The 25,049-nt window shown below is 41.9% G+C and overlaps 1 protein-coding gene across 2 annotated transcripts in view; it reads left to right on the top strand.

The window, feature by feature from the left end:
• Slain1 (SLAIN motif family member 1) overlaps positions 1 to 25,049 on the top strand; it is a 65,389-nt gene that overhangs the window by 17,209 nt on the left and 23,131 nt on the right. The window contains exons 4-5 of one of the 2 annotated variants that reach the window (XM_045144800.1): positions 21,313 to 21,462; positions 22,458 to 22,607. In XM_045144800.1, coding sequence (XP_045000735.1) covers positions 21,313 to 21,462; positions 22,458 to 22,607 — 300 coding nt within the window. The remainder of the gene's footprint in view (positions 1 to 21,312; positions 21,463 to 22,457; positions 22,608 to 25,049) is intronic. The other variant, XM_045144799.1, reaches the window with a different exon arrangement.

The following is a 25,049-nucleotide window of genomic DNA, read 5'->3' as shown; positions in this document are numbered from 1 at the left end:
AATTTAATTTTTTATTTATTTTTTATTGACAACTTCCATGATTGTAAACAACATGCCATAGTAATTCCCTCCCTTCCCCCACTTTCCCCTTTGAAACTCCAGTCTCCATCATATCCCCTCCCCCTCTCAATCAGTCTCTCTTTTATTTTGATGTCATGAACTTTTCCTCCTGTTATGATGGTCTTGTGTAGGTAGTGTCAGGCACTGTGAGGTCATAAATATCCAGGTCATTTTGTGTCTAGAGGAGCACGATATAAGGAGTCCTACCCTTCCTTTGGCTCTTACATTCTTTCTGCCACCTCTTCCACAATGGATCCTGAGCCTTGGAAGGTGTGATAGAGATGTTTCAGTGCTGAGAACTCCTCTGTCACTTCTCAGCACCATGGTGCCTTTTGATTCATCCCAAGGTCACTGCCATCTGAAAAGAGAAACTTCTGTAACCAACAATGTGAGTAGCATTAATATAAGGGTATTAACATTAAGAGATGAGCTTACTTGGCAGTTTGGTGAGCATAGTATATACATTTAGCCAGACAGTAGTAGACGTTACACCCCTAGGGCTCATGACTACCCCTGTTGTAGGTTTTCAGTATCAGGGATGTATTCTTTCCCATGGAGAGGGCCTCCAGTCAAATTAGAGGGTGGTTAATTTTCCCCATAACAGACATGTCACTATTGCAAGCATTGGCTTATTTGGCTTGTCTGGCCAGATACAATGCTTGCAGTGTCCACTGTGGGGTGTCTTCACTGGTGACTGCTCTCTCTCCCATGCCCTGCATGCAGCATAGCTTTTTCCAGCTTTCTGTCAGCTGGTCTACATGAAGGAGGTTTTCAGCTCAGTTCCAGCAGGATTTCTCAGTGGCCTTGCAGCCCAACTATATGGCGTCTTCAGCAATAGGGTCTTACCATCTATTCCAGGTGGGAAACCAAAGGCCTCGGCAATGGTCTGTAATGTTTTGGGGGCATCAGGGACCTCCCTGGCCAACAACTCACTGGAAGGTATCCCATCTGTTGCAGTCCGGTTCGCATTGCTGGTAGAAATCACCCAACCAAGAGCAGCTTCTGGGAAAAAGAGGTTTATTTGGCTTACAGGCTCGAGGGGAAGCTCCACGATGGCAGGGGAAAACGATGGCATGAGCAGAGGGTGGACATCACCCCCTGGCCAACATAAGGTGGACTACAGCAACAGGAGGGTGTGCCAAACACTGGCAAGGGGAAACTGGCTATAAAGCCCATAAGCCCGCCCCCAACAATACACTCCCTCCAGGAGGCATTAATTCCCAAATCTCCATCAGCTGGGAACCTAGCATTCAGAATACCTAAGTTTATGGGGGACACCTGAATCAAACCACCACATTCTGCCCCTGGCCCCCATAAACTGATATCCATACATGATGTAAAATACAATGCTTTCAGTCTGACTTTAAAAATTCCCATAGTTTTTATCAATTCCAATGATGTTCATATATCCCCATAGTTTAAGACCTTTTAACTGAGCCATAATACCAAAATATAACCTCAAAAAACCCATAATGGCACAGAATATTCACACTGCAATAGATGGCATTGGGCATAGCAAAGAAACATTTAACCAATACAAGATTTAAAACAACCAGGGCAAACATCAAACTCTGTAGCTTCAAGTCCAGCAACTCTAGCCAGTGACAAGTCTTCAAGTCCGATAATTCTAACCAGCAACAAGTCTCTGGAAATTCCAATTCCGCCCCTCCAGCTAGGCTACTCACAGTCCTGGGAAACTTCATCCGGCCGGCAGCTCCTCGGCAGCCATCTCATGGTCCCGGCATCTCCACTGGGTCTCCACTGCAAGCCACGGTTCATCCTCATGGCCCCATGGGGTCTCTATGCAGGCAACCAGCAAACCCGCTTCACACTGCCCATGGCCATTTCCAAAACACAAGACCGTGTTGCAAACTCAATGACCCTCTTTCCAGCATTTCTTATACTCCACGATACCAGGTAGGGTGCCATTTTGTTAATCCAGGGGGGAATAAAGCAGACTTTGAAGAACAGGACTCCTTAAGCACTCAGGCCCCTTCAAAAGAGTTGACATTCTTTCTGTTGCCCCAGCACAGGTCAGCTAGCCCAGTCTGAAAGGTTGTCATCTCTCAGTTGCAGCTGAACGGGCAGCAGTTCACCCAAAGATTTTCCTTTCTGTGCCATATCCCTCTGTACACACCGGTTCATTTCTACGCAAAGCAACCCTGCACAACTTCTCAGGACATGGGCACAAGAGCAAGCTTCTCACACAAACTGCTAGCCCAGTCCAGGCACAGCTCTTTCTCACCCTCATAAGCCAAACCTCACAGTCCATAGTTCTTACTGCATTCAGGTCTTAGAGCTCAGACCAGAATAGTCCATTAAGCTGTACTTACAGCACTGCAAGGCATCTCTTAGGCCTAGGTTTCAACTCCTTCCACTTTCCTCTTGAAAATAAGCTCCAAAAGGCCAAAGCCACATAGTCAGGTGTCTAGCAGCAATCCCACTCCTCGGTACCACTTTACTGTTGCGGTCCGGTTCGCATTGCTGGTAGAAATCACCCAACCAAGAGCAGCTTCTGGGAAAAAGAGGTTTATTTGGCTTACAGGCTCGAGGGGAAGCTCCACGATGGCAGGGGAAAACGATGGCATGAGCAGAGGGTGGACATCACCCCCTGGCCAACATAAGGTGGACTACAGCAACAGGAGGGTGTGCCAAACACTGGCAAGGGGAAACTGGCTATTAAGCCCATAAGCCTGCCCCCAACAATACACTCCCTCCAGGAGGCATTAATTCCCAAATCTCCATCAGCTGGGAACCTAGCATTCAGAATACATAAGTTTATGGGGACACCTGAATCAAACCACCACACCATCACTGGCACTGAAAATTTTCTAGTAACTATATATGGCTCCTGTGTGTTCCATTATCTGAAAAAGTAGGTTTACATATGACTTATTTATATCCTTTTAGATTTTGATTAGCCCTCCTTCCACTTTTCCTTTACTCAGTCTCTTTTCCTGACCTCATTTAGGCCTTTTGACTCCCCTTTAATCTGTTCTTCTACTTACATATATATAATACCATTCTATTAATTGCCCCCATCCCTCCCTTTCTACATCATCACTGTTACAAAGAATAGTTTGTTGAAAGTAGCAAAAGTAATACTGAAAGTAAAACGATTGCTAGAATCTTCTAATACCTCCAAATCAGTAGTTTATTTGTATAAAACTAGTTAATAAAGCCTAGAAATTATACACGCACATACATTTCTGAGCACTGATTTGAGTATTAGACTGCTTAGTGAAAGCTCTGATCTTGGTTGGTTTTTCTTTTTTAAAGATGGCCTTACTTTCCATTTGAGCAACTCCATTCAGTTAACCCTTTTATGCAGTTTAACCTAAATACTCCTTTTCCCAGTAGGAAAAGTATCTGATGATAGAGGCCCATACCACGATTTTGTCTTAAATTACTAGTGCTTAATTCAACTTCAAACATGTTTTAGATGTTCGATGTTTATATATATATGTATATGTGTGTGTGTGTGTGTGTGTGTGTGTGTGTGTGTGTGTGTATTTGGCTTTTTGAGGTAGAGTCTCACTCTAGCCTAGGCTGACCTGGAATTCACTGTGTAGTCTCAGGGTGGCCTGGAACTCACAGCAATACTGATACCTCAGTCTCCTGAGTGCTGGAATTAAGTGTGTGTGCCACCACAGCCAGCTTAAAATATTTTATGTAGTTATTTGTGAGGGGAGAGAGAGAAGGGGGGGCATATCATGGCCTCCAGCTGCTGCAAATAGTTTTTTGATGCATGCACCATTTTGTGCATCTGGTTTTACATGGGTACTGGGGAATCGAACCCAGGTCATTGGGCTTTGCAGGCAAGCACCTTAACCACTGTGCCAACTCTCCAGCCCCAGAATGTCTGATTTTCATAATTGACTAATTTGATACATTTACATTTCTTTTCTCTTTGCTTTTTGTTTTCAAGGTAGGGTCTCTCTCTGGCTCAGGCTGACCTGGAATTCACTATGTAGTCTCAAGCTGGCCTGGAACTCTTGGCAACCCTTTTATTTCTCCCTGTTGTGTGCTAGAATTAAAGGTGTGCATCACCATGCCTGGCCATTTACATTTCTTGGATGTGCAAAAGAACCAATTCTCATTGAACATTTGGTATTGCAAACAACATCCTACTAATCAAGCCAGAAAGGCTTCCTCGCCATATGGTGGTGCTCACGAAAATGTCAGCACTGAGGATGGAACTGAAGTCTGTCCTGAGGTAGCCCTTTCAGTTACTAGAGAAGTTCTACTGTTGTAGGCACTGAATGCTGATTATTGAATGGTTTGCTATGGTGGAAGGAGTTTTAACCAGTAGCCAGACTTAGTGTCCCCCAGTGCCGCCTCAACGCTTCTCAAGTTTGCAGGTGAATGCAGGCTTCTTGTTTCCAGTGTCTCAGTTGGTAAGGAGGTGCACTGAACAGAATTCCTTGGACGACTAGAAAGAGTTCAGCAAATGTTGAGTTTAGGATTGCCTTGAAGACTATGAAGTGCAGTGTGAACACACACAGACATTTCTGCTGGACAGTTAGCTCCTGAAGATTCAGGAATTAAATAAACATGCAGGACTCCTCTCTAAGTCTGCTTATGCAAGAATAATGTCATTTACTCTTTTTGAGGGAGGTTCTGTTTATTCTACCTAATGGTAAAGGTACTTGTTTGAGTTAGGGATTGTAAACTGGAAAGTTTTAGAAAAGGATAGTTGGCTTAACTCATAGAGTTTGAAAATTCAAAACCCTCCCTAATTTGTTCCTTCTGCTTCTTTGCAGAATGGTTTGTATAAGTTGGGCATCACCAATTTCAAGATATCCCTACAAAATACTTTAAAATTGGGAAATTTTGAAAGCCAACATAATATTACAAATGGAAAATCCCATGCTATCCACTTTATTTCATGCACAAAATTATTTAAATATGTATGTAGTTATTTTCAGTCTGTTATGTCTAAAGTATATGTAAAACCAAAGAATTTTCTATTTAGACTTGCATCCTATCCCTAAGATACCTCGTTATGTGAATGTGCCTATTCTAGAATATTAAAAACAAAATGACCTCAACATCTGAAAACCTTTAGCTCTGTTCCTGAACTTGGTGTTCCATTGTTGACATGCCCTTCTTTAATCTTCCCTAGAACCTCTACACTTTTCAAGTGCAAATGCTGAAACCCCATAGAACTTCCAAGGGTAGCATTGACCCATGTGATATTGTGAATTAAAATAATGATAATGTCGATTTTTTGCTAAATCCATGTCATGAGGCTGGGATGTTAACCAATAGCCGATTAAAAAGTTTATCTCAGTAATTTGAAACACTCAATGTGTGACTCACTTAATATGGGCCCAGTGAGTAAAAGCTTATCTTGACTTAAGGTACTCACATATCCTGTTGAATCAGGACAGGTCACATTTGAGGAGTCTGGGTGTAGTTTTCACAAATGGCATAGCTCTGCCCAGTTGCTGCCGTGGGTCATGTTTCCCTATGACCATCTCATTTCCTTTAGGCTTATATGCCGAGGAAATGTGAACAGATCTCATCCTTCATTGAGCTTTTCTTTGCCTTCGTATAATTCTTGATTCCTTTCTTCTTTCAGTTGTTAGTGTAGTGTTAATTTCTGAATTTAGCCTGTGAAGAAGAAACTTAGCAGTGACCCAATGATCTGAAGGTGGCCTTTTTGTTTGTAAAAGCCGCACAGATTGAGCAGAGACATTAAGTTGCTTATCAAGAATCTGTCTCCTGGAGCCTGCCCAGTGTCTCCTTGCATGGCCCAAGATGCTATCTGTACCAGCTCCTGTTTCCACTAGAGATGCCGTGTCAACATTCAGAATACAGAATTAAAACTTAGAGAGTGGGGTTCATGTTAGGTAAACTTGGAAAGGATTCCCTTTCTCATTGGAAAAAAAATAAATTGGAATTAATCTTAAGTATTTTGTATGAACAGGATCTTCTTACCCATTGCTATTATATGTGGTCTGGAAATTAAAAACACCTTGTCATGGCTGTGGGGTTCCATCACTTGTTTGCTTCGGTATTAGGTTCAAAATAACCTCCACGCGTGCTTCGGTAGAGACAGTGATTTAGTGTCGTGGCTCAGAAATAACTAGGGGGTGTGCTTCTGTGAGGTTTCCCAGCGAGCTAGGTGTGCGTGCCACATACCCTGAGACCACACTTCTTTCTTTTCTTCTGCCAACTGTACATGTGTTTATGTGGTTTTAATTTTGTTTTGCATTTCTACCATGATTAGAAAGGTGTTTACTAAAACAAACCAGAAACTCATGACAGTGCATAATTCTTGTCTCAGAGAGTTTATTGTTGACACACTCTTCTGTTATGTCTAAGGAAGACAAATAAAGCAGTATAAGGAGTCTCCGAAACTGTGTGTGTGCGTGCGTGCACCCATGCCTGCTCACGAGGGATTTAACCCAGAGCTTGTGCTCTGCCATTGACCTCACCTTCAAGCACCCAAAGTTGTTTTTTTTTTAACTGTTTTCATGCTACTGTGGTGGTTAAGTTTGACTACATAGAAATGAAATTTGCTTTTATGTGGTGGATAGTCATGTTTTATTCTTGAGACCTCTGAAATACATTGTTAGGTTTAAGTAAGAATTCCAAGAGAGTGCTTTTATCAACACTGGGGCTTGATCACAGCTAAGTCCTGAAATCATTGAGTGTTTACTAGCTGCAAGCAACGGTGCTAAGTAGAAAGCGTAGCTGGACAAGCTCAGTGCCTGGCCTTTTGATCGGCCAGTTGAATGGAAGAAACGGATGGTGTAGGGAACAGTTCTTACACTACTTCGTCCTCCTCAAAACAAGCATAATGACGCTGCATCTGTGAGGCGTGGTCAGTAGCACTTTCCTGAGGATGTGCCTTGGCGGTGGACATGTGAGGACCAGAGGCATCAGCCCTTAACTTTGGAGGTTGGGTCAGAGCAGAAGGGTGTCCCAGGCTAAGAAACAGCACTTGGATCAGCCTTGCAATAAGAAGGGATGTATAGCCTGAGAGGTACTGTCAGGCCTTCGTGGAGGGTGTAATGGCAGAAATGAAGAGGGAGAAATCCTGAGCTGAATGGCTCTGAATAAAGGTGGATTCTGATGGGTTCTCACAGTGTGTCCGGATTCTGGACATGACTCTACAGTGGTTGGGAAGCAAAGGATAGCCTTGAACATGAATGCTATGGGCTATTCTGCATTGTCTTGAAAAAAACAGGATAGCCGGGCGTGGTGGTGCACGCCTTTAATCCCAGCACTTGGGAGGCAGAGGTAGGAGGATCGCCGTGAGTTCGAGGCCACCCTGAGACTACATAGTGAATTACAGGTCAGCCTGAGCTAGAGTGAGACCCTACCTTGAAAAAGAAAAAAAAAAAAATAATAAAATTTAAAAAAAAAAAAGGACCCTTGGGCTAGGGAAATGGCTTAACGGTTAAGGCACTTGCCTGCAAACTCTAGTTTGATTAAAACAGGACCCATGTAAGCCATATGTACAAGGGGGTGCATGCGTTTGGAGTTCATTTGCAGTGGTTGGAGGCCCTGGCATGCCCAGTCTCTCTCTCTCCACCTCTTCCTCTCTCTCTTTCTCTCTAAAATAAACAAAGAGATAAAATATTTAAAAAGGGTCCTTTTTGAAATCAGACAAGATATGTTGAGTAAAATAGTGATTTTAGAAATTCCTTGGAATCTAAGGTTAAGCTTTAGCATTTTTTTTTATATTTAAAGAAAGGAATTCTTTTTCTTTTCATTTGTATGTGTGGATGAATGTATATGTGTGTGCTTCTGCAGGCCAGAGACCCCACATCCATTGTTTTCCCTCAGTTATTTACTGTCTATCATATATGTGTATATATATATATATATATATTTTTTTTTTTTTCTTCCTCAGTTGCTATTGTGTGTGAGTGTGTGTGTGTGTGTGTGTGTGTGTGTGTGTGTGTGTGTGTGTGTGTTTGGGCAGGGTCTGTCACTAAACCTAGAGCTTGTGAGTACAGATAGCCAAGCTAGCCAATAAACCCCAGGGATGCTTGTGTCTGTGTCCGTCCCCCCCCCCCCCACCCCGTGTGTGCTGGGATTCCAGGTGCTGCCCATTCTCACCTGGCTTTCACATGGGTTCTGGGGATCTGATTCCGGTTCCTCATACATGTGTAGCAAGGCCTGCTTTTAGGCTAGGACATCTCACAGCTCTGGGGGTGGGGTGGGGTTGTTCTTTAACTGAAAGAGACTGGAGAGTTTGTTTTGTTTTTCCTGCTTTGTGCATTGATATGCTAAATTTCCTGTGTAAAGCTGTCTAAACATGGCCAAGCTCTTCTTGACACTTAATTTGCTTTGAATGATAAGGACTTGACTTGTTGGTATTCTAGATTGCTTACAATGTGTAGGGACTTCAGGGTTTAACATAGTCATGTTTCATGTATTTGAGTCTTGATGCTCTTATTACTTTATATTTGTGAGTTTCTTTTCTTTTTTTTTTTTAATAATCCCTTGTTGCAATTGTCTTGAACTCATGGTGATCCTCCTACCTCTCTGCCTTCCGAGTGCTGCTGGGATTAAAGGTGTTTGCCACCCTGCCCGGTCTTGGTTCTGAATTTTTATAAAGTAATAGCATAAACAAAATCAACAGATCAGTTAGCTTTGTGGGGATAAAGAATTTTTAGTGTGCTCAGATTTATGAGAGAATAATCCATCTTTAAAACAAGAATGAGCTGCTTGTAAAATGATGCAGTCAAATCACTGTTAATTTAGTTACTGTTTTATTCTAGAAGTCCTGAACTGAAAAATGGGCAGAGGCTGAGAAACAGACTATGTCTGTGGAAAATCAAAGGAGTTATCCCAAAGTGATGTAAACCTGAGAGGCGTTAGGGAGATGGAGGGAGGGTCTGATGTTTAACAAACTCCTGTGAGCACTGCTGACAGGTCTCTAAACAACAGAAGAAAACTTCCTGGAGCTGAACGCAAACAAATCCTTAGTTCAAAACAGAACACAGAAAAACTTGCCTACCTGGTTGAATTCCATATTTTCTAAAATGAAAAGAGAAGTCTCTAAAATGAAGAAATAGGTTATCTGTATTAACAGCCTTCAGATACTTTGAGAATAATATTTCTTAAGTAATATGAAAGTAGTATATTCTCTTTAAAACTTTGACCAATGTTATTTGTTTCCAAGTAAGTAAGTGTAAAGACAAAAGGACGAAACTTAGTTTTCTAAAGATTTAGAACATTTTTACTACATTATGTGTCCTGTTTGAATGATGGGAAAATATGAGGTGAAAGATGGTATGAAATTTACAAAAAAACAGTGGCTGTTGAGGTGACCCAGGAGAAGACGAGAAAGATGAAATAAGGCCTTGAGGTGATTCTCAAGTCGGGTGACCACCTTCACCTGTGGTTAGATAGAGTCCAAGTGTGAAGCCTTGCTTGAGTGAATCTGACAGGTATGTTACACTTGGGGATTTTATTTTGTAAGGCTCAGAAAATGAACACCTATTTCAAAATAGTAACATGCCTTCCTGGACTTTCCCAGACCTTCGTCTCTTTACTTTTCAGGTTCTGGGGCACCATAGAAACTTATGCTGCTCAGGTTTATCCAGTAAGAAGGAATAGATAGATAAGCTGAAGACCATATGCTACTCTGGGGGGCTTGCTCACACTGGAAGCAGCTCAACAGTGCTCACACACTGAGGCTGAGTTTTGCTTCATTCTTGCTGGTTTGTAAGAGTAAAACAGTAAAATGCTTTGGTTTTAAAATTCTTTTCTAAAAACTTGTCCAGGCATTTGAGTATGTGCCGGGTTTGTGTTGGAAAGGATGGCACAGGAGAGATGAAGGACTTCTTGCCTGGGTTGTTTGTGGGCAGAGCTTAAAATACTATGGTATGGATACATTTTCTGCCCATTTTTCAGAGAATAAAAAGAATAATAGGACTGGAGGGATGGCTTAGTGGTTAAGGCATTTGGCTGCAAAGCCAAAGGACCCAGGTTCGATTCCCCAGGACCCACGTTAGCCAGATGCGCAAGGGGGTGCATGCATCTGGAGTTTGTTTGCAGTGGCTAGAGATCCTGGCGCACCCATTCTCTCTGTCTCTCCCTTTTCCTTTGTCAAATAAATAAAGAAAAAATATTTTTAGAAAAGTAATTATAGAGAGATGGTTGAGAAGAGCACTTCCTGTTGCAAGCACCAAGGCCTGAGGAGGTGTGAGAGACTGTTTCAAGGTCAGTGTCCAGGACACACATAACCAGCTGAGCTTTGCTATGTGCATCTGCTACCCCAGTACTGTGTGGAACAGAGACCTGAGAATCACTAGAGATCATTGAAGAAGAGCAAGCTTCAGGATCAGAAAGAGACTCTGGCTCATAGATGAGAACAGGTGGAAGAGGGATGGAGTGGGACACCTCACATTTCACTTTGGCCGTTGCTAGAGAGTGCATTCTTCCCCAGCGAAGAGCACGTGGTGCCACAGGAGCACACAACTCAAACACGCACACCATGCGTTGAAAGAGCTACTGATAATGTCTTGTACCTAACATTGCTGAGGACCATGTAATTGAAGTTTCCTTTGTGGCTAAGCTGAGTTGAGGCCTGACTGCTCGTTGCCTAAAGAGAGAACAAAGCAGAATAATTGAGAATGCTAAACTGGCCTTGTTTTCTGTCTCTTTTTCTTTCCAGGACTGTGTGGTGATGAACATCTTTGTATTAAGATGTTTGAGTCACCTTAGGGCTCTTTGGTTTTTGAAAGAAGCCATATTTCATTAAAATGTGGCATTTGGGACATTGCTTTGACCTGAGGTAGTCTTGGATAAGTAGGTGAAAACTGGCTCACATGCAGTTCAGCTCTTTGTATCAGATTACTAACATCCGAGGAAACAGAAAGTCTGTGAAGTTGTCTGGATAGAGTAAAAAGTATTCCCATAATTTTGGGAAGTCTGGGTTAATCCCTCAAAACTGAGAAAAGACACCTAAAAACAATGAGTTTCTAGAACGTTTTCCTTAAAATGTAGACTATTTTTGTTACAACTTGCCAGGAATTTTCATTTATAAAATGCCTTATAGTTTGATAGCATGTGTTGTATACATCACAGTTTTTTATTACCTCCCCACAAACTTACTGTTTTTTTTTTTTCTTAAATGAGAATGCTACAATGCTCTAAAGTTAGGATGCTACATAATTTATTCCAAATCTAAACACTGCGTGTGGCTGGATGGAGACTGGAACTGGGCTGTTTGTGGTTGTACTCCTCTGTCCTTTCAGTCAGGACTTTGTTATTTTCCACAGTATGTTATGAAAATGCCAATAAGGAGGAATTCTAGTGGGCATACTGGTGCCTGCCCACTGAGATTAAAGGATCTTGTAGGAGGATTTAGAGTTCATGGCCAGCCTAGGCTACATAGTGAGTTTGAGACCAGCTGGGCCATATCAGTAGACCCTGTCTTAGAACATTTTTTTAAAAATCAGCCCCCATTGTTACGTTTGAGTACCAGGCATACTGCATCTTTTCTAGTGCTGTCCATCTTTTCCAACAACTGCTATATAACTGTACTGTCTGTCAGCTCAGGGCTTGGGAAATGATGGCCATTTGACCCATGCGATGTTAATAAGTTCTGTTGTCAGTGTATATAAAGTTTCACTTCCAAGTAGTCATGCATGTAATTTCATTTATATATTGTCTGGGGCTTTTCCTTGTGCTGTGATCTCAAAGTTGAAGTAGGTGTGAGTGAGACCTCACAGCCAGCGAAGCCTGAAGTAATAGCTGGCTCTTTGCAGAAATATTCACTGGCCACTTGCTCGCTGGTTGCTTGCTGTCTTTGATGTTGAACGGTCTTCTAGACCCCTGTAAAACTCTTTTTACTGGGAACTTGCCCGTGATTTCTCAAACTCACAGTGGTGGATATGCTCATTGACAGTATCTGGTTTATTTCTCTTTACTATGAATTTATTCCACTGCCATTACCACCAACAATACGGCCACCACACATCCATTATATAAACCTGACCGCATAGAACAAAGACCGTGAAAGAATCATAAGTGATTTCTTCAAGTGTTTTATTGAACCTCCTATGCTGAGATTAGTTTCATTCCAGAGATATGCTAAACAGCTTTCCCTAGGCAATCACTCTTTCCTCTCCATGGTGAACTGTTTTTCTCATTCTCAGTGGTGTTCATTGCAGACCATTGCTACAAAGGCTGGGAACTTGGCTCAATGGTAGACTGTTTGCCTAGCATGTGCAAAGCCCTGTATTTGTTCCCTAGCATTGAAAAAAAAATCATGGTAAAGTAATTGCAGATCATTGCTAAATGAGGTTCTTTTTGTCAGCTCCTGCCATCTCAGTATGCATTGCCTTCTAACTTTTACATAAGGAGCACCTTAAGGCCCACATTCTTCTCCCGTGGTGTTTCCACTGTTTTCCTTGTTTCTATGGTTGCGCCTCCTCCCCTTCCCCCGTCTTCCTCCTCCCTCTCTAGCCCATTCCTCTGGTCTTCAGACTCATAACTCTGTACCTTCCATTTCCTGGCAACTTCTCCTTCCTCTCCTGTTTCCATTCCTTCCATTTCTGTGAAAATGTAGGTCTTCAGAGAATGTTTGCTTCCTCCTCTTGTATCTGCTTAACCTATTAATACTGGTTTTTCCTTCCTCCATTGGAACAGGACCTTGTTGTCTGGACAGAAGCCTGTCCCTTGGTCTTGTTCCTGCAGGATCCCTCTGCAATGGTTCCCATGCCATTCCTTCTGCACCAGCCCTGTTTTCTTTTTGGACTCAACCAGTTTTTGAGTCTCATGTGATGTTTCTGGAGCTTCTCAACTGTTTCTCCCTCTGTGTATTATTTATTATTTATTTATTTATTTATTTATTTTTGAGACAGGGTCTCACTGTGTAGCCCAGATTGACCAGGAACTCATGGTAACCGTCCTGTCTCAGCCTCTCAAGTGCTAGAATTACAGGTGTGAGCCCCTGTGTTTGGCCCTGTTTCTCTATCTCTAAGTGTTTCTTCCTTATCCACCTTCTGTTTTCCCTTTGTACTTTCTACGATGATTTCCTTCATGCCTGTGGTTTCACCTTCCTCCAAGGCATGCTCCGTCAGAGGTCCTCCAGTGTATTGCTGTTCAAACTGTGTATGGTTCACCAACACACAGGAGTGTCCTGGGACCATCTTGGTTGAACTTGTTTTCATGATTATTTCTGGCATGCTGCGATAGCTTGAGCGCAATGTCCCGCATTGGCTCATGTGATATGACTCTTTGGTCCATAGGTGGTGATCGTTTGAAGGAGTAGTGACTTTTCAGAGGTTGGGAAGTATGTTTATGGGAGTGGCCACACATTGGGAGTTGTTACTGTTCCTACCGGGGTGTTAGCTAACTAGCTCACTCTTGTGGCACCCCTGCCCCCACTGCTGATCAGTGACAAGATGTGATGCCCAGCTGTTTGTCATGCCACGCTTTCTGTGCCATGTTGGCAGTTTCCTCAGAACTATAAGCTTGAAAGAAACTCTTTCCTCCTGTGTGCTGTTCTTGACTGGGTGTCCCCCGCCCCCGCAGCAACAGGCAGGTAACTACACATGTGTATCTAATGTTCTTTGTTCAGTGAATGGCTTCAGGGGATAGCATTTATTGTAGATAGTTCCACAGTCCTGGCATGAACTCCCAACCAAACAGTGTTCTGTGAGGAAGGGGTTTATTCCAAGCTTATAGATCCAGGGGAAGTTCCATCAGTGACAGGAAGAGCTGGCTCCCATTCATAAATGAGAAACAGAAAGAGGGAGAAACTGCCGCCAGGTAGCAAACACCAAAAAGCAGCGAAAGGGAACCCAGGCAGAACTCAGACCTCTTTGCATATCTTTGGGAAGGAATTCAGAAGCACAGACAAACACAAGTTTTGGGCTATACCCCAGGATGCCCCCCCCCCACCCTGCCAGTGGCACCTCCTCCAGCCGGGTGGCTGGAGATCCAATTTACAGTCTGTAACAAAACCTCTGAGTCTGTGGGAGACGTGCATTCAGACTGCCACAGCGTTGTCACCTGGCTCCTTTGATTCCCTGGTTTCCGGGTGTCTCCACAACAGCTAAAGTGAGGTGTGGCTTACTGGGCCTGCTGTGGCTAGATCTGCCCGTGCTGTAAGTGGGGACGCTGTCTGGCTAAGTCTGCTAGAGAAGCTTTCTAATTGCTCTTCTAAGTCATTAGACTGTGTCATTCTGTCTGCGTGGCTGTAGTCATAAGAAACATACGTAACTGTGTCTTCCTATTCCTCCAAGTCAGAACAATAGCTATGTATTACAGCATACAGTGTGTGTGAAGGAGTGAAGCCCCAATTCTGCCAACAACCTTCCCAGCCCCAGCTACACCCTGAACTTCAGCCCAACCTTCTGCCACTCACTGCTCTTTCCTGTCTCCACACTTTCACGCGTGGGCGCTCCGTTTCCAATGGGATCGTGTCACACATGAGAGGATCCTCCATCTTCAAGGGCCATTTTAAGCTTAATGTCTTCTTGCCAAGGCTGTGTGCTGGTCCTCACATTACGCTCCATGTACTTCTCACGGGCGTCTTGTGCACTCCCTGCCTGACCGCGTGTCTCGTGCAGTGGCTGCTCTTTAGAAACTGGAGTGGGAACAGCAGGCGCCGTCTCTTGTTCATCTCAGTATCTGTCACCTGCTGCTTCATAGCCATGATCGTGGGTGCCCACTCAAGTGAAGGGAGAGATGAAGTATAAAAAGCAGTGGGGTCAGTGGGCTCGGCCAGACTTCCCAGCATGGCCGTGGAGCGGGAAGTGCAACGTGCAGTGTGTTTCTGTGAAAGAGCTTCAGTAACCACCGGACACTGACTTTTGGTGGTGTTTGTGTCTCTTGGCAAATGTTGAATGGCTGTGGACATGGTTTGTAAATATTGGCTGTCTGAATCATTCTGTGTACTTTTTTTTTGGTTGGGGGAGGGACTTTGCTCATAAAGATTGTAATGGTAGTTGGCCAGCTTCTCAAGGCAAAATCTAGAGTAAGGATCATGAAGGAGAATAGAAGTTTAGCCAGCTGAGAAAAGAGGCCGTGAACATGAAAATTTAAAAAAAAAAATGGGCTGGAGAAATGGCTTAGCAGTTAAGCGCTTGCCTGTGAAGCCTAAGGACCCCGGTTTGAGGCCCGATTCCCCAGGACCCACGTTAGCCAGATGCACAAGGGGGTGCAGGTGTCTGGAGGTCGTTTGCAGTGGCTGGAGGCCTTGGTGTGCCCATTCGCTCTCTCTCTCTCTCTGCCTCTTTCTCGCTCTGTCACTCTCAAATATATATGTGTGTGTGTGTGTGTGTGTGTATCCAGACCTATTTAGAATACAGCCTGTGTAAGTTTGAGTAAAAAAGATCTAACATTTTCTGATCATGAGTTTTTAGTGAGAATAGGTAAAAATCCAAAGAAATGTCACATGGGATTTTACTTTATATTCATGCTGCCAGCATCAGATCACCCTTCTGGATGACAATGATTCCAGATCGCTTGCTTTGTTTGAGGGATAGGTAAGAGTATGTGGCAAGTTAGGGTGACCTGTAGTGTTTACAAGTTGTGGTTTTGCCTTTTACAGTCTTAGTGCTTTGGTAAGAAAGGAGACCAGGGTTAGGGGTAGGAAGCTCAAGGCTTCTCTCACTAGACATGTGAACCTGCTGTTAGAAGCTGCTAGCAAGAGAGGGGCATTGTCCTCAGGTGGGCTTCTCACCTGATTCAAACACCTCAGAGGCTGCATTGCTGGCAGCTGAGTGTATAGACACCCTGCTCAACATGACTGCAGTTGTGAACTCCTTCAGTGATTTCAGAAAATGGTGGCATTTAAGGATTTTGGAGAAGACTCTCTGTCCTTTTGCATGTCTTAACCACAGCATCCCTTGCAGGAGCTATCTTACCCTAGAGGGTCACTCTTACCCTAGTGATTAGCTCACTTTTTTATGAGTTGGTTACCCCAGTCGCATGCTGTAACCATTAGGTGGAAGCCACAAGCTTGATACTGATGAAGTCCAATAATTGAGTAGTTATTTGTAAATACTAGTGAAGTGTTCCCATAGACATGCTTCTGCACTGAGTTTGTAGCTGTTTTGAAATGCCCAAGGAGAATGATCTGTTTTCAGTCATACAAATTAGATATTATATTATATATTGTACATAAATGTTGAAATGTGGAATATATGTAGGTGTGTGATATACTAATTACAATTACTTTTATGTTTAAGAAATTGAGCAAAATAATGTGTATGCCAAGGTCGGAGTGGCAGGATGGTTTGAAATGAGGAAATATTGGTCAATTCAGCAAATTCTGGACCTCATTTAGCATTGAGTACTACTGTGTGCCAGGTTGTGATGGGTACTGAAGTGTTTATCTCTCTAGTGAGAAGGAAGTGTGACCATGGTTGGTTACTGAATATTTTATCATTTTTGAATTTAGTTTAATGTGGTACTGACTTCTTAGCAATTATTACAGAGATTTTATTTTTTTCTTTTAAGTAAACTAGGTCATATTACTTAAACTTGATTTTGATTATGTGATTATATATTTAGTAAATAGGATTAGAAATACATATTGCATTTTTTATGTACCTTGCAAAGATAATCAAGGACTAGTAGAAAGAAAGGACATTGTTTGGGGGAGATCTTTTCTGTCAGCAGCATAACTTCAGATTCTTTTTCAAACATATTTTTTTAAGGCAGACAACTTTAAAGATGTATAGTAAGTAATGAACAGGCCATTAAGCATGTTCAACTTCTTTTTTTTTTTTTCCATTCTGGTAGTTAGTACCTTGTTACATTCATTTTAGAGTAAAGGCTTATTAGACAAGAAAGCAGAGGAGAAAGTTTAAGGACTCTTCAAATTTTTTAAAACATTTTTGGGGCTGGAGAGATGGCTTAGTGGTTAAGGCATTTGCCTGCTAAGCCAAAGGACCCCGGTTTGATTCTCCAGGACCCACATAAGCCAGATGCACAAGAAGATGCATGCGTCTGGAATTTGTTTACAGTGGCAGGAGGCCCTGCTATGCCCATTCTCTTTCTCTCTGCCTCTTTCTCTCTCTCAAATAAATAAATAAAATTTTAAAAATGTAAAAATCATTTTTACTTATTTGTAAGGAGAGAGAGAGAGAATATGAGTGAATATGTATGGATGCACCAGGGCCTTCAGCCACTGCAAACAACTCCAGATGCATGCACCAGTTTGTGCATCTGGCTTTACGTGGATCCTGGGGAATTGAACCCAGGCCATCAGGCTTTGTCTTTCAATGCTGAGCCATTTTCGAGCCCAAGAGTCTTTCCTTAAGGTAGTTAGAGAAACAATCTAGAGATGGTCCTGAGATACATGGCTGTGGGTTAGGACAGTCATAGATGCATGACATGGCATCAAGATCTGGTTGTTACTGGAAAGCCACCACTGTACATCAGTGGATGAGAGTAAGAGTAACAGTAATGACTGACAGCTTTGGTGGGGATGTCGGTGCTGAGGGCAGGCAGCATTGCTGCAGGTTTTCATTGAGGAAGTTGCAGTGGAACTCCAGAGAGGATACAGTGAGAAATGCTCTGGGAGGCAGTGTAGTAAAGCATCTGAGAAGGAAGCCCTGGTCAAGGATGATCTGTGGTCGTCCCTGTATCATTGTGTTTGAGCCTAGTTTCACTCTGCGCTAGTCCAGGCATTAGAATTAAATGGAAAAGTCCATAATTCATGCCATCTCCATCCTCTAGGTTTCCCTCAGAGGTAGGAGTACAGGAAGTGTCTATTGTTCAGAAGTTTATCATCCATTTTCTACTTTGATACGATTGTCTTATATGACCTAGGGTCATTTTGATCATCTTTGTGTCTCAAACAATAAGGCATCGATCTGTTTATTTGCTGAGTAAGGTGGCATACACCCTCGGTCCCAGCACTTGTAAAGGTAAAGGAAGGAGGATCAAGAGTCCAAAGCCAACTTCACTACATAGTGAGTTTGAAACCAACCTAAGATACTTGTGACCCTGACTTAAAAAAAACAACAACGTACAAACACCCCCTAAATAAGTGACTTCCAAAAATCAGCTAGATTAATTGAAGGAATGAGGCAAAATGGCCTCTTTGAACGTTCTTTTCACTTGTGCTTTATGAAATAGTTTCTGTTGCATTTTCTACAATTCTTGAGCCCTATGGTAAGGAGTAAGGAGGATGTGTTCCCTTCCTCTCCCTTCCCCGCCCCTGCCCCTCCTCCATTATACCACTGGGTACGATAGAGCATCTTTGTGCCCTGAACTTGCCTCTACAATCATTCCCCTCCTGCTTCTTCAAAGCCCCAGTCCTGAAGAACAATGCCGAACATTCTTTCATGTGATAGACGCTAATTGTGTTCTTAGCTGGGATTTTGCTGTCAAAACCACAATAACGGTGTCCTTGTGCAGGGAGAGTGGGTCACAATGGTTTTTGTACAGAACAGTGAGTGCTGTTTACTGGTGGTGTGTTGTCCCTGCATCTGTAAGTAAGAACACACAGTCACTGTCACTTGCCTGGCAAGCGATCACACTAGTCTAAAATAACATCATCTGTTAAGCAAGTTAGCAGCCACAAAGAACTATGGGCCTTACTTATTTCATATGGAATTTGTAATGGCAGACTTAAAAAAGCATTGGGATGGAAGAAGGGAAGCAGCATGTTAACCCCTATTTTGCAGTAGATTCTGGGGTCAAGTTGACCTGAGTAGAAGAGAAGGAACTGGGAGTGTGCCACTTCTCTGGTTCAGGGTGGGAAGAGCTGAAGCCCAGGAAATTACAGTTTGGATAAGGAACACACAGGACAAGGTTTTGCATCCTGTGAAAGGTAATTGGACATTTTTAAGTGACAGCCTGGGCTCTGAAAACCCTCACAAGCTAAGGCTGGCCATCGTCTTTAATGTGCTAGTTAAATAGACACATAATAGGAAAAGTAGACAAAAGAGATACCTTCAGTGTCGTCACATTGGGAAGAGGAACAGAGAGTTCCACTGAACCCCCCTTCCAAGTTTATATGCAGGGGTCTGGACATGAGGTTGAGGTTTTAACAGAGGACAAGAGATATGTATACCTGAACAGTCATAGTCAAGGTGTGGTCCTGCCTCTCATTGACCCATGTGTCTGGGACCAACTCTCTCTTGCTCTGACAGGCTATCAGAACGTGTAGAAGATGAATTCTTCCTCTAACAGGAGGCCCCAGGCTTTAAACTTGTCCTTCTCCAAGCATGAGACTCCCGGAGAAATTCTCATTCCTTGGAGCCCACCAGTGTTTCAATAAGTTTGATGATAGCCAAAGGGAGAAGGCCAGGTGTCTCTCCACAGTTTTGTATTCCTGCCAGGATGGCGACACAGCCCGACCGTTCTGAAAGCAATGTCATTATGTATATAGCTTCCCTGCCTACATAAGGAGGAAAAATTTTCTATACTTGTTATAATGTGATGGTTTTTATCCTAAGGATTCTTGCTGAAATATGAGGATGTAACCTTGCTGGGATTTTCCAGGAATCTGTACAATCCAGGAGCTGGCTGTTTTCTTGAGTGTTCTCATCTCATTTTTTCCCCACCCCACTGGCATTTTCAAACACTTTCCAGCTGCCTGTTCCTTAGCAGGGATCTGGGCAATGGGTCTCAGAGCATTTCATGCTCGTTTAAGTTTTATAAAGAATTCAGCCTAGATAAATGGACTTTTATTTTGCTATCTTGTTCACCCACACATTAAAACAATTGCTTTTCAGAAAAGTAGAATTTTGAGCACTACAATGATTTTTATGCTATGAGAAGTTAGTAAGCGATGTTTGTTTTCATATTCACTCAAGATTTATAACTTAGGGTCTTAGAATTAAGAAAGAGGAGGTGGGCTAGAGAGATGACTTAGTGGCTAAGGTGCTTGCCTGCAGAGCATAAGGATCCATGTTCCATTCTGCATGTCCCACGTAAGCCAGATGCACAAGGTTGCACATATGCCCAAGGTGGCATACTTGTCTGGAGTTCAATTGCCATGGGCTAGAGGCCCTGGCTTGCCAATTCTTACTCTCTCTCCCCCACTAAAAAAAAAAAAAAAAAAAAAAAAAAAAAAAAAAAAAAAAGAGTTATAAAGAAAGAAGGAGTAATTTTGTTTGTTTGTTTTTTGGTTTTTCGAGGTAGGGTCTCACTCTGGTCCAGGCTGACCTGGAATTAACTCTGTAGTCTCAGGGTGGCCTCGAACTCACGGTGATTCTCCTACCTCTGCCTCCCGAGTGCTGGGATTAAAGGCATGCGCCACCACGCCCGGCAAGAAGGAGTAATTTTGGATAAGGGAAAGAAAACACTGAAGGGAGTTGAGGAAATGTCAGAATTAGATCACCTCATTATAGATACGGTTCCTTTTAATGATTTTAATTCTACCTCAAAATAGTATTAAAATCCTAACCTCTGTAATCCTGCCTATAAAAGTTACATGCATAATACTTGCTCTCTGCAAAGACAAAAATTCCATTTTCTTTTTAAAGGAAAAGAGATCACTAATAGTCTGTACCCCTGCCAGTTCAAAACCTGTCACAGTGCCGGATATACAAAGCCTTCTGACTAAGTTGTATAGCATTTCCACATGAAGCTTAATTTGGTCTCATGGCCATTTGGAAGAAGTAGTCATTCTGAGTTTCTCCTGCTATCCTTTTGGTCAATATGTTCTGACTTTTAACTATATTACAAATTGACAGAAAAAAAAATCAGGCTTCTGAGTAGTTGATATAAACATTTCCTACAATTTCTAGAAAATACAATTTTTAAGTTTCCATAAACAATGCTTCCACAGTGTTTTCTCACATAAACTACATCACAAAGTGAAGTAAAATAGGACTCTGAATGGTTAATGTTAAGCATTTCCTACAACTTCTGGAAAATGCAGGTTTTTTTATTTTCCTTTGATGCTAACCTTTTTATACTATTGAAAAATACTTAATTTTTTAAATTCAGCAATAGAGAACATTTCTAGTGTAGAAATCTCAATTTTCCATTTTCATGTGGGCATACTGGATTTCATGAGAGTGAGATTAATTTATTTTTTCCTAATGGATATGTATATGGAGTCCTAATTCACAAATTGCCTATTTTTACATGTTTTTCTTAGATAAGTAGAAGTCAATTAAGGCATTCTTATATTCAAGTTATCGTATCTACATGTACAAAATTTAATAAAAGAAAAAGAAATCTTGAAAAGTTACTGTTTTTTTTTTTTCCTTTAAAAAATTTTAAGATCTCTCTCATTTCTTCCTCTGACAAATCGACACCTGCTACCATAGTGCTAACTGCTGCTATTTTCTGCTTCTGTGACAGCGAGCCGATGGCGGAGTCTCTTCTCTTCGACTGCCTCCCTGGCTTTTCCTTATAGCCCTGTTGCAAGACTCAGCCCTTATAGCAATGGCATTAGTGCTCCCAGCTTCTCTAAAACCTCCAGTAAAGCAATACTAACACCTGAGAGAACAGGTAATATTTTTACTTCTCCATTAGCTGCTTGCTTTGCAATTCACGAAACACCAGCTCAGATACCATCTTTCACTGAAAAGCTTGAGGGTAACTCAACATGATGGAGTTATGCTGCACACTCACCTTCTGAAACACAAGGGATGAGTATTGATTGATGTTTCATCCATTTGTGTCTTGGTCTCGGTTTTGAGTAGCACACGGTCACGTTAGCAGAAGCTCACGTATTGTCATGATGTCTGATGGAACTTTCATGCGTAGGTGTCGAGCACAATTGAGGTAGTTTTTAAAAGGGTTCAAGGTTGCAAGCCATTATGTCTTTTTTTTTTTTTAAGTATTTTATATTTTCTGGTAGTTTTCTAAAGCCAGGGCTCTAGAGAAGGAACAGTTATATTGGCTTTTTGAGATGAGTGTCTCTTGTTTCTCAATTTGTGTCAACATTGGTGAGATTACATCCCCCCAACTTTCTTTTCTTCTCTTTAGCTCCTTTCTTTGGTTCTTTAATCTCAAGTCATTGTTTTTTGTGTTTTTTTTTTTCTTTTTCTTTTTTAAATCTGAGTAACATGTCTCCCATGATACTCACTGCAATAAAGTATGAGGGTTTTGCATATGTTTCTTTGTATGCATGTGTACTTTTATGTGTGATATTATCAATGGATAACATTTGTATATTTACCCATTAAAATTATACCAGATTAAACTTTAATTATGTAGTCATCAGTTATTGCTAGAGACAGATCTTATATATTTCCAAATACCATACTTGTAGATGTACACAGTGCAGGGTGATCTTATTAATTTCTGAAACTTGAATTGAGGAAAAAAAGTAAATGAACAGTTATGAGCATGCAAAGGTGGGCTTAATTGTCTGTCCATCAGTGGTGATGTCAGCCATGTTTTTGTGACCTTATGAAATCAAAAGTGCTGTGTGTGTGAATTGTCAAACACATCTAGAGAGTGGTTTTTAAAATAACAAGCCTATTTCCTATTTGTCTTAGGTTATACTTCCAGGGCTTCACCTCTCAGTCCCCAGTCATCTATTGACAGTGAGCTGAGTACTTCGGAATTGGAAGATGACTCTATCTCCATGGGATATAAATTACAGGACCTCACTGATGTCCAGATCATGGCTCGTCTACAAGAAGAAAGTATGTTCTTTAGAAGCCAGGGAAGTTTAAACTTGGAAGTTTACACTTAGAAGTTTGGGGAAGAGGGGGCTGCAGAGATGGCTTAGCGGTTAAGGTATTTGCCTGCAAAGTCAAAAGACCTTGGTTCAATTCCCCAGTACCCACCCAAATGCACAAGGTAGTGCATGCGCCTGGAGTTCGTTTGCAGTGGCTGGAGGCCCTGGTGTGCCCATTCTTTCCCCTCTTCTTAAATAAATAAATAAATAAATATAAAAGAAGTTTTGGGAGGAATTCAGGCACTTTTCCCCAGGCAGTGGGCGAACAGGCACCCCACTTTGTAGATGGATACGTTTCAAAGGCTTAAGATCATTATAAGGTAATAGGCATGTTTTGAGCATAATACGTTGATATATCAAGATTGTATGCATGCCTTGAACATTTATCCCAGTGCTGTGGAAATTTGTGCTCACATAAAAACCTACATGTGCATATTATTAGCATTTTTATTTGCAGTAACCCCTAATTGGAATTTGTTCACATGTCCTTAAGGAAGTGAATGGTTCAATAAAGAAGGTATGCCCATACCATGGAAATATTACTCAGCAATACAGAGTAACAAATTATTGGGAGAGCTCCAGGGAATCATACTGAGCAAAGGAAGATGATCACAAGAGATTGCGTGCTGCTTGTTCCCATCTGTGTCACATTTTGAAGTGACAGAAGTTTAGAAATGGAGGGCAGATTGGTGGTTTCGGGCTTAGAGGTGGGGCATGAGGTTTTGGAAGGGAGCGGGTGGTGGATGTGGTTATACAAGGGAACCATGAGATGTTTGTGGAATTGTAAAGGCTCAGTATCCCCCGCACAGTTGCAGATGTGTCAGCCTGTGCATAATAACATTGTAAAATCCTTGATACTAACCCAATACATGTACATGTATGATCTGAAAAAACGATGGGTGGAATTTATCATTCTAATTATTATGCTGTTCAATGTACTGCAAAATGTAACCATTGGAGAAAGCTGAGTAAATTGCACCATATTATTTGCTAGGACTTTATGGCAATCTGTAATAATCTTAAGTATTTAGTCAAAATGAATTATATTCTGGATAAATAATTGTGGAAGGCTAGGCCATTGGAAACGGAGGAGTTTATCACTGGTTCAAATAAAATTATGAGCAGACTGGACGTGAACTATTTGGAAGGCAATACCATTAAAGTATGTGATAAGATGTAGATCACAGAGCCAGGCTAAGCTTGCCCTGGGCTTCTCTTTTTTCAGGCCAACATAAGGAGGAACAGCTAAGTCTCATTCATCATTGAAACACCTGTTTCTTGCTTTTGGCATTAGACAAGGGTAGCATGAAAAACGTGATAACATGGTAACTTTCCATATGCAGGATTTAATAAGATATATCTTATCTTCCTCTTCTTCTTGTTATTCTTTTTGTGTGTGTGTGTGTGTGTGTGTGATCTGGGGGTGGAATCCAGTCCTTGCACATGGATTCCTTGCACATGCTCTGTGAGCGTTGTACCACTAATCCACGTTCCACCTCCACATTTTCAAGGGCAAGGTGATTATTTTGTATCATTAGCAGTAAATTTAAATAGCTATTTAAAGTATACATGCCTAAAAGAGTGGATGTCAATATTAGTAGTTGAATAGTCATAAACAGACTGCTTTTTATTTTTATTTTTTATTTTTTAAACAGTGGTCTGGGTTGGTTAAATAGTGAAAGATTTGCAGTGTGGCTGTTCTGGAATGAACCAACACTATTTAAGTACTGAACATCAGCATGCTCTGAAGGTAATATTTAGTGGCCAAAAAAAAAAAAAAAAAAAAAAAGCATAAAAGAGAAATGACCTTGTTGGAAGATATTTGTACTTCAGGCTTTAAACAACTTTTCTGTTTTGAGGCCGAGTCTCACTGTAGCCCAATCTGACCCGCCACCCCCTACGTAGTCCCAGCTGACCTTGAACTCACGGTGATCTCCAGCTTCAGCCTCCTGAGTGCAGGGTTATGGTGTGAACCACCACACCTGGCTTTAAACTCCGCCTTTGACTTTGCATGCCGGTTTAAGGAGGGGCTTTCTGACTTGGGCAGAGATTTTGCTATTATAATTCTTCCAGCTTATAGGAAACTCTCCTGATAACGAATGTTTCTTCCTAAACTCTGTTTTCCTAGGTAGCGCCAGGTGGAAAAGGGATCATTTGGAGGTCATAGATAATGACTGTTGGAACTGTGGCAGGCGTGTTTAATCTTCACTGCCCGTGTGTGTGTGTGTGTGTGTGTGTGTGTGTGTGTGTGTTCATGATTTTGTAACATTGAATGGCCTGATAATAGGTATCTGTTTGGTAGATAAATATGTATATTTGTGTCTTAAGGGGGAATTTAACAAATGAAGAACAAGATGACGAGTGTCTGTTTGAATAATGTATTGGCACAGATTTTTATAAAATTTCA

This window comes from Jaculus jaculus, chromosome 3 (assembly GCF_020740685.1).
Source record: "Jaculus jaculus isolate mJacJac1 chromosome 3, mJacJac1.mat.Y.cur, whole genome shotgun sequence".
NCBI classification, from domain to species: domain Eukaryota; kingdom Metazoa; phylum Chordata; class Mammalia; order Rodentia; family Dipodidae; genus Jaculus; species Jaculus jaculus.
Note: the sequence above shows the minus strand (reverse complement) of the source record. Positions and strands in the feature narration are given on the sequence as shown.